At 33.1% G+C, this 9,017-nt stretch overlaps 2 protein-coding genes and 1 long non-coding RNA gene across 3 annotated transcripts; 2 read left to right on the forward strand and 1 right to left on the reverse strand.

The window, feature by feature from the left end:
- The first annotated feature begins 281 nt into the window (after window positions 1–281).
- Window positions 282–2,155, forward strand: LOC142528236 (uncharacterized). Its single transcript, XR_012815677.1, has 3 exons — window positions 282–342; window positions 1,294–1,350; window positions 1,497–2,155. It is a non-coding gene; the product is annotated as an uncharacterized LOC142528236 (long non-coding RNA).
- An 86-nt stretch (window positions 2,156–2,241) lies between these two features.
- Window positions 2,242–3,844, reverse strand: LOC142529567 (uncharacterized). Its single transcript, XM_075635133.1, has 5 exons — window positions 3,677–3,844; window positions 3,474–3,592; window positions 3,303–3,388; window positions 2,755–3,198; window positions 2,242–2,664 (listed from the first exon to the last, which is right to left on the reverse strand). The coding sequence occupies exons 2-5, from the start codon at window positions 3,541–3,543 to the stop codon at window positions 2,338–2,340; spliced, it is 927 nt and encodes a 308-aa protein (XP_075491248.1). The 5' UTR covers window positions 3,544–3,592; window positions 3,677–3,844; the 3' UTR covers window positions 2,242–2,337.
- A 1,474-nt stretch (window positions 3,845–5,318) lies between these two features.
- LOC142529757 (uncharacterized) lies at window positions 5,319–8,356 on the forward strand. The gene is made up of 6 exons (XM_075635379.1): window positions 5,319–5,648; window positions 5,880–5,962; window positions 6,369–6,530; window positions 7,235–7,345; window positions 7,681–7,747; window positions 7,820–8,356. Exons 1-6 carry the CDS (start codon window positions 5,531–5,533, stop codon window positions 8,095–8,097), a joined length of 819 nt encoding a protein of 272 aa, XP_075491494.1. The 5' UTR covers window positions 5,319–5,530; the 3' UTR covers window positions 8,098–8,356.
- Window positions 8,357–9,017: the final 661 nt, after the last annotated feature.

Below are 9,017 nucleotides of genomic sequence, written 5' to 3' on the forward strand. Positions count from 1 at the left end.
AAAGAAAAAGGGAGTGGGGCACGGATTCAAAGAATCCGTGACAATTTCATCGACCGAAAATATTTTTTCCTCGTAATCATTCTCGCATTCATCCGATTCATATGCGCAAATTCCATCTTTTCTAATTCGATCTTGTATTAATATTATTTGTTGATTTTATCATCTTTTTCATTTTAAGATATATAAGATGTAATGTTTAATTTCATTGATAATATTATATTTATATATTAAAAAGTAATATTTTCTTTTGTGTAAGTTTTTTGATAATACTTGTCATTTATTTCAGATATTAGCACCGTCCGTTGATATTATTACAAGTTCCGTATAATTACGTCTGAGACGGTAATTTAGGTAATTTTTTTAATATTTTGTTTGTATTATTTATATTATATTAATGTAATTATAATTTTGTTCACTAACATTATATAATTAAGTATAATTTAGTTAAATAGTATATTTTTAATATTAATCGCGATATTAAAAAACAGTTGGAATATTAAAAAAATAATAAATACGATATTGTGATTTTTGAAATATTTCAAGGTTAATATTTTTAATATAATTAAATTAATTTAATATAAGAATGAGTTAATATTATTGTACTTAATAGTAATGAAATTATAAAGTATTTTGTTACGTTTTTTAAAAAAGTTTATAAAAATTTATATATGAAAAAGTGTTTAGTTACTCTATAACTTTGGTCACTTTAATATAATTTATATAATATTATAAATATGTTTATGTTAATGCAAAGTAATATAAGAAATTGATAATTCTAATTAAAATATTTTTATTCAACTATATATTTTGAAATAACTTACTTAAAAGTTTAATATAAGTAAATTATATTAATTTTTATTATCAAATTAATTTGTTTGGTTATATACAAAACAATTTTGAAAATTATGTAATAAAATTACACCGAGTATTTGGTGAATTCATCAGTCTTTCAGCTCAAGTTTTCGACATTCTTCTTGCGCAGCTCTTTTTTTTTCTTCACTCCGTGGTATTTTTTGTTATTTATAAAGAATCCGTGATTCTCCTTCCTTTATAAATTGCGTCGATCGTGTGATTATTAGAATTCCTAATTTGATTTGATAGTTTTCTCTCGAATCTTAGAATTTTAGAGAATTACGCCGAGTCTCAGCAATTCGGAATTTGATTTGGGAGAATTGTGCTGAGTAACAGAATTTAGGAGAATTGCGCCGAGTCTAAGTCGAATCTATGTTTTTCCTTTCTATATTGAATTGTTTTATGTATATTATATCTGATAATGTTTGTAATTAATTGCAGATATTAAACTCCGGTAGCTCATTTAATTACAAATTCCGTACAACGACATTTGAAAAGGTAATTTCAATAATTTCTTATATTTTAATTGTATTATTTACGTTGTATTAATGTAATTAAATTTTTTTCGGTTGCATTATACTATTTTATATAATTTTGTTATATTTTATATTTTTAGTATTAATTATGTTTTATATTTCTCACAGACATGGATACTGTCAAGGCCTTACTTTACGTAGATGGCTATGTCATTATTGAAGATGGTAGGGTTGGATATAGTATCCCCGCGACCAGGCCCTATTAAAATTTCTCGCTCTACTACATTTTCTCAATTGGTGAATTATGTGCATCGCAAGCTGGAGATTGACCCATCAAAATTCTGCATCAAATTGTCAACGAAATATTGTTATAGCTCGTTGTCTCGTTACATTGAAGAGCATGTCTATATCACAGATGATGATAGTCTACAATTTATGTTTGAGTTGCCGACACTGGATTGCATGTACTTGTATGTTGGTTTATCGCCAGTGTTACAGAACGTAAGTGATTATAATTTTGATGCAGTCATGCCAGTAATAACGCAAGGTTTGGGAACACTAGGTTTGAATGAAGCGGGGCCTTCTATGTATCACGTCGATGAACAGTCAGCTCAGACCTACTCTGGGATCGACACTGGTCCTTGGGATCACCATATCATGACTCACACTGAAAAAGACTATGCATGGGGGATGAATAGAACACGAGAATTGGATTTTACCTCAGGAGGTTGGGATCATCATATCACGGTTCCATCAGGAGTTGATGTTGCATGGAGTTCTAGTAGAACAGGCCAATTGGATTTAAATTCATGGGCTCCTGAAGAAAATACCACAAATGTCAGACATTTTGATAGTTCTGCTGAGGCTACAAATATTCCTGCCCCAATTACAAAACACATGGATAATTGTGCATATCTAAATAAATAGTTAATGTCGATGGTAACGATGCCCCCCAGTGCCACACGGTGGTCTTCTGATTACTCTACGTTCATGACCTAACATCTGTTCATCATCTCCATGCGTACTTGTTTGGGCTGCAGATGTACTGGTATCGGCAATGTTCCCACCAACGTTCATACCCTTCTGTATCAGAATATTGTTCAAATGGTATGGGCGACGTGTTAAATGTAGGCCGACTCTCATTCATACCCGGTCGAAAGTCACTTTGTAAAAATTGTATAAAACTACCAGCAAATGGAGTGTAGTAACCAGCGTCATACGATGGAAAGCTTGAAACCATTGGCGGAGTAGTGTATGCCATATTTGAAGATGATGGTCCGGGTTCAAACTCATTTCCTGTCCACATCGGTGGATATTGCAAATGAGCTGGGCGTGTCTGTGACATAGATGCATATGTTATGTAACATATATTTAATACAATAAATTATATTTACGTACATATGTAGATAAATTGAACATGTTTCACGCTAAAATATCGGTAGTTTGCATCAACAGGATGGTAGCCCATGATGTTTGAAGGTACCACTGGCGGCGAGAGCGCTATTTGTAAAATGCGATGATACCAACCAACATAGTCCACTGTGATGGCGGGTGTACCAGGTATGACATAATCCTCACCAATCACAAAATTATATCTGTCATTCCATATTTCTACACAATCTTTGTGATATGTCGCCCAATCAAAGTTATTCCAGCCTTGTCGCGTCAGTTTATGGAAATTATCGAAGTAAGTAGCAGTTGGCGGAATACCCTGACGCATTCCAAACTGTCGGAGACACCGCTCTGGTCTATGCATCTCAACTATATGAAAATTGATCAATGCGCATGCTGACCGACATAGATGAATTCTATTTCCATCAAGAATTCTGCCAACCTCCGGGGACTCCATATCATAAACTGTCAATAGAAACTGAAGCAAATAAAATGAAAAAAAGATTATCAAGTCGATAATATATAATTCAGACTGAATTTGTAAAAAATTTCAAACTCTAAACAACTAATTTATATATCTACCTGCCCTTCTACCATCCTGTCAAGCATATCTCTCATTATACGGACCGAATGATGGGCCTTGTGTCCAAGAGAATCCGCGTCTCCACCTGCAATTTATAAAGTACTCAATAGTTTCATTAAAACTAAATAACAAAATAATAATAATAAATGTTAATTATTTCTTATTAGTACCGTGCGCTGTATGGTGGGAATGATAGACCCTGAAGCACATCCGCAGCCTGCTCTTCTGAAATAGATACATGTTGCGCTCTATCAGGGCAAAGAAGAGTAATTCTAGACCACACCCAAATCTGCAATAACATACAACAAAAATAATCAAATCATAAGAAAAATTAAGTACAACAAATATAATGACCGTAGAAGTGTAAAAATACCTGCAATATCTGAACAGGGCCACACAAATCGACCTTTAATCTCATTGATGTGTCGCATAACTCTCTATATAGATATACCAACACAGCAGAACCCCAGCTAAACGTATTCACTAATTCTATGTCCTCAAGAAACTGCAAATACATAAGTTTCACAGCAGCACCTTCCGAGTCCGGACACACATCCACCAATGATTATTAATGCAACACAACAGGAATATTGTGCCACGTTCTCTTCAGTGCTTTGATCATTAATCATATTATTTAGGCAATGGTCTAGCAAAGCGGTAAGATAAAGATGTGAACCTTTAATCTGAGAAGATGTGGGCGTAAAACCCAACCAAGTAGCGCAGCGCTGTTGTAAGGTATGTTTGTTGTACGCGGTATCTACACCAGTGATGGAAATGCCATCAATATTCAACCCCCAAATAAGGGCAACGTCCTGCAGGGTGATTGTTGTCTCGCCCACTGGTAAGGTGAAATGCGTGTGTCTCACGACGCCATCTCTCAATAATGGCTGTAAGCAAATGATTATCATAATATTTAATAGGACCACACTGAATGACACCATAGAAGCCCATGCGTGCAAGACATAGGCGGACACGGAGGTGAATCCCAGCATTAAGCAATCTCCAAAGACATTTGTCAGACCGACATGGCGAAATTATTGCATCCGTATTTTCAGCCATCTTGCAAATAAAAAATCAGTAGTTAACAAATATTATATTTTATATCAACAAAATTTAACTACATATTTTATAGTAAACGAAATTTATTTCCAACTTTCAGCTCGAAAAAAGAAAACGTCTATGTTGATGACAAATTGATAATAAAACTAATTACTGTAAATTAAATAAGTTCTTTTAAAAATCAATAATACTTCGTAAAACGTAACAAGTAATTATAATAAATATATTAGTAATAATTATTATTAAGTATAGTAATAGTTATAAAACATATACATTAATAATAATTATTGTTATTAATTATAACATGTAATTATAATAGTTACAAAATAGTTATTTATTATAACATACAATTATTAAGTATAGTAATAATTATAAAATGTTTACAATAGTAATAGTTATTTATTAGTAATAGTTATTTGTTATAAAATGTATACTATTAGTAATAATTATTTATTATAAAAAGTATAACATGTAATTACAATAAATAACTAATTCCAATAATACAATTAATATTATAATATTTGTAATTAAATTAAGTATAGTTATTATTATTTCTTAAAACTACTATGATGCGTTCGTGCTCGGTAATTCAACAATTCTAAATTTTAGTATTATAATTCCAATAAGACAATTAATATTATAACTATTGTTCTTACTTAAAACTACTATAATTAACGAACAATAATAAATAATATAAACAAAAATAATATCGTTACCTCTTAATATTCTGAAAAAATGTCGAAAACTTACTCATGGACTCATTGAATCCGTGACTATGTCACGGACTCTAAGAATCCGTGAGTGGTAATTTTTTTAAAAAAATAATTGAATCCGAAATCTGATTTTCGGATTGTATATTTTTGCAACACATCACATTTTCTTATATTTTAATATATACTTTTTAAAATAATATTATTTTTTTGAAAAAAAACCCAGCAATTTCTTACCCCAACTCTTTCTTAATTTGAGACCCAACCCAAGTACATTTGGCCATTTTCTTGAACTTAGGGTTCAGATCTCAGTATACAGTTTGATGAAAGATGACTGGTTTTCAGTTTTTGCCTGCGTGTTTGTTATGATTCATTCTGAAATCGTGGCTAATTCTGCCTTCAGATGATTTAATATTCCTTTGGTGGACTTCTTTGAAAGATCTTGAAAACCTGAAATCATGGAGGGTTGGCAGCGGATTTTGCAATCGTTCGTGCGCCAGGCTTCCAAGAGATATCTTTACAGTCACAGTGCCTCATTCAGTACTTTTAATCAGTCAGAGGCTTATCGGGTGTCTGGTAACCACTTTCAATTCAAGTTTTAATTTTTTTAAGAATTTTAGCAGGTGGTTTATTTGAAGGCTTGAAGCTAATGGTTCGGTTGATTGCGATAGCATCCATGTTTTTTCCATTGTTAGACGGATATATTATGCTTTATACTGAAATGGTCTAAATGCTTCTGCTTTATATCGAGCTGTTTCTTATTTAAAGTGTATTAAATTTCTTGGTGTTTGATGCACCGTTCTGCAGCTGAGATGTCTGATTTATCAAGACTGCGGAATTCATACATTCCCACCATTTCAAGGCCACGACATCAATATCTACAGAAATGGGTAACTCCATGAGTGCTTTTCAATCTTTACTAAAAGGATTCTGTTACCTGCATTTTTTTGAACATTATAGACTACAATCTTCCGATCCTGTATTGAGAAATTGTTGAGAACAAATAAAGTCAGTGAAACATTATTCAACGAAAAATACTTGCGAGGTATGTGAGGATTGTGACTTTGCATCAGTGATCAATGTGAATGCCATGTAATTGTTGGTTGGAAGTAAGCAGATTTTCTGCTGATGAATGATTTTTTTGTTTCATTCACGCATTGTATTGATTTTATAATATTTCATAATATTCATATGTGGCAGTAAAAATTTTTTTATGGATTAATTATCTAATTCCTCGTGCTTCATCTTTGTCCTTCATCACACTTTCATTTTGGGAAATGTACGTTCTTGTTACAGGGATTCACCAGTACGAGGAGCTTACTCACAGACACATCTGATGCAATTCCTATATCTTCCCCATTACTACCGGCTTTACCTGCAAGTACTGGAAGTGATGAAACTCAAAAGACAATTTGCAAGGCTTCTAGAGTTCAAGCAGTGCTAAAGGGAATAAAACAGGTAAGCTCTTCAAACTTTTCGGTTCACACTAGTAGCTGAGCATGATTGAAGAAAGCCAAATCTTTTTATGATTTTGAAATCTAGCAACTCACTTCTACATAGCATTTTTTTCGTCCTTTTAGTTTGCCGTGCCCCTCAACTGTTCTTGGAAAAATGATTGAACGGGATGGACAAATCAATTTGAATAAAATGTTTATCATAGTGCACCAAATGCATTATTGTACTGTCAATCTCTGTTCATTAACCGAGTCATCTCGTGGTGGCTATAAGCTAGAACTTCCCATCCGTTTGACCTTCATTCTTCTGTTATCGAAAGAGCGTTGCAAAGTAGCTTTCTGTTGATTGTCCTTCCAGAGTATATCATATTCATGAAATGTGGAATCCAGTAATAACATAACACAGTAATAATCTTGTAATCCACGCAATGAAAGGCAGAAGAAACATATTGAAGTGGATGACTCTAATGCCAATGGAATTACTTTGTGATGAAGCGGTTCATCTTTTTTTGGTATGGCCAGGGCAGTGAATGATATTTTGAGATTATTCATTTCGTTTTCTTTTTTTTCTTTATTTTAGATACTATAGAAATAGTTACCCTTTGTTCTTGCATTTTTCTTCTGGGAAGCATTGAAAAATCATGTTGATTTCTAAGGGCCTTTTTTCGTATAGATTGTTTTAATTCTTGATAGACTACTTTCTTTCAGAGTCCCAAGAAGGTAAACTTGGTTGCTGAATTTGTTCGAGGAATGCGTGTTGAAGATGCGTTGTTGCAGTTGCAAGTTACTGTCAAGCGAGCTGCCAAAACTGTCTACCAGGTCATTTTTCTTTTATAGGCCTTTAAACAATATGAATTTTCAGTCCAATATGCCAATGGAAGGTAAATTCACTTGAGTTGCAGACCAGTTTTGTTTCTTTACTTCCCCAATCTTTGCCATCACCAAACACATCCTAATTAACTTAACCTTTTAAAGGGTGTTTTGGTTTCATCTGACCTGTCACGGTCCCTCATTAATCGCGAATTTTGCTAAGGTAGATAGTCTACAAAAATTGCATAAAAAGTCTCCTGCTTGATTCGAACCCTTGAACGTATTCTTGTGTGAGGGTGACAATTTCCAGCTAGATGCTTTGTGACTGAAATATACATATGCAGGTTATACATTCAGCTCGTGCCAATGCAACACACAATCATGATCTTAATGCTGACCGTCTTCTTGTTGGTAAGCAAACAATTCTGTTGTATTTTACCTTTTTTCTTTAATTAATTCCTTTTCATATCTGATATTCTGTAGCTGAGGCATTTACTGGAAAAGGATTGTACAAGAAAAGGGTATCATACCATTCCAAAGGCAGATGTGGAATAAAAGTGAGACCAGAGTGTAGACTGACTGTAGTACTCAGGGAGATGACCCCAGAAGAAGAAGCTAAGATAGCTAGGTTGAAGGTGCACAATTTCCGTAAGCTTTCTAAACAAGAGAAAAGACTCGTGCCCCATAAACTTATCGAGACCACTCCAATATGGAATCGCAAAAGCAAAACAAGTAGCCAGCAATCCATTGTGGCTAGATAATTTGCATCAAGGCAAACGACTTGTTCAAGAAAATGTGTTGCTATTCTGCAATTTTCATTTGCTTGCACCTTTTCTAGCACGGGCATGCCTTTTCGAGGTGCCCTGAGCAACAGTTTTTGCTGTTCTTTCATTTTAATGCAAGGATAGGTTTATGTTTATGGTTCTCACTCGACATTCGTCATGAGATGGTGATTTTTGGCATAATTTCAGTTTCATCCTGTAGTTTATGCAAATTTAGTTTTTATTTTTTATATTTTTATTTTCTGTCTTGTCACTAGTTATCCGCTGTGCTTTGATAATTTTTCATGGTATTTCAGTTTCGGTTTTGTCAAGGTTTTAACCGGTTGCAGCTTAACTCATTATTTGGCTATATTTCTTTAGGTTTTTGAATATTGAAGTCCTACCGGGATGTCTAAGATTTAAAGCATCTTTCGAGAATGGCCATTTAAAGCACTTGAACGAATTTTTATGTAATAGATTCTAATTTTTATATAAAATTTAAGTTTCCTATCAAAAAAAAAAAAGCACTTGAACGAATTTTTGAAAGGACTGGAATTTCTAGTCTGAGAATGAAAAATGCTTATTGTGTACTGAAAATTGTTCGATGCCTGAAAAAAATCATTTTGTCTCAATATATCATTTGGTCAAATATGTGCTTTGTGTTGCTACAATTATGGTTATTTGCAGTTAAAAACAATTAACAACCCTGGTACGGAAAAAATAGTACATACGAATACAATGCAGCAACACATGCAGTTATTATCTATATTAAATTCCAAAACATGCCACTAGAAGATCAAGTCAAAGTTTTAATTTTTCATCTTCTTCACGACTCAAAAAAGAAAATGAGCCGAAAATAAGGATGCTAAGATAATATATTGAACAACATTAAAGTTGACTGGACTCTTTTAGCATATTCA

The sequence above is a fragment of the Primulina tabacum genome, chromosome 16 (assembly GCF_025594145.1).
Source record: "Primulina tabacum isolate GXHZ01 chromosome 16, ASM2559414v2, whole genome shotgun sequence".
Lineage (NCBI taxonomy): Eukaryota > Viridiplantae > Streptophyta > Magnoliopsida > Lamiales > Gesneriaceae > Primulina > Primulina tabacum.

What these genes read in the sequence shown, in the direction of transcription:
- LOC142529567 (XM_075635133.1), bottom strand. Translation starts at nt 3,543, where the DNA reads ATGTATCTATTTCAGAAGAGCAGGCTGCGGATGTGCTTCAGGGTCTAT. An exon ending in TTCCCACCATACAGCGCACG is followed by an intron (nt 3,389 to 3,473) that starts GTACTAATAAGA and finishes TATAAATTGCAG; the next exon opens with GTGGAGACGCGGATTCTCTT. An exon ending in ACAGGATGGTAGAAGGGCAG is followed by an intron (nt 3,199 to 3,302) that starts GTAGATATATAA and finishes TATTTGCTTCAG; the next exon opens with TTTCTATTGACAGTTTATGA.
- LOC142529757 (XM_075635379.1), top strand. Translation starts at nt 5,531, where the DNA reads ATGGAGGGTTGGCAGCGGATTTTGCAATCGTTCGTGCGCCAGGCTTCC. An exon ending in AGAGGCTTATCGGGTGTCTG is followed by an intron (nt 5,649 to 5,879) that starts GTAACCACTTTC and finishes ACCGTTCTGCAG; the next exon opens with CTGAGATGTCTGATTTATCA. An exon ending in CTGCCAAAACTGTCTACCAG is followed by an intron (nt 7,346 to 7,680) that starts GTCATTTTTCTT and finishes ATACATATGCAG; the next exon opens with GTTATACATTCAGCTCGTGC.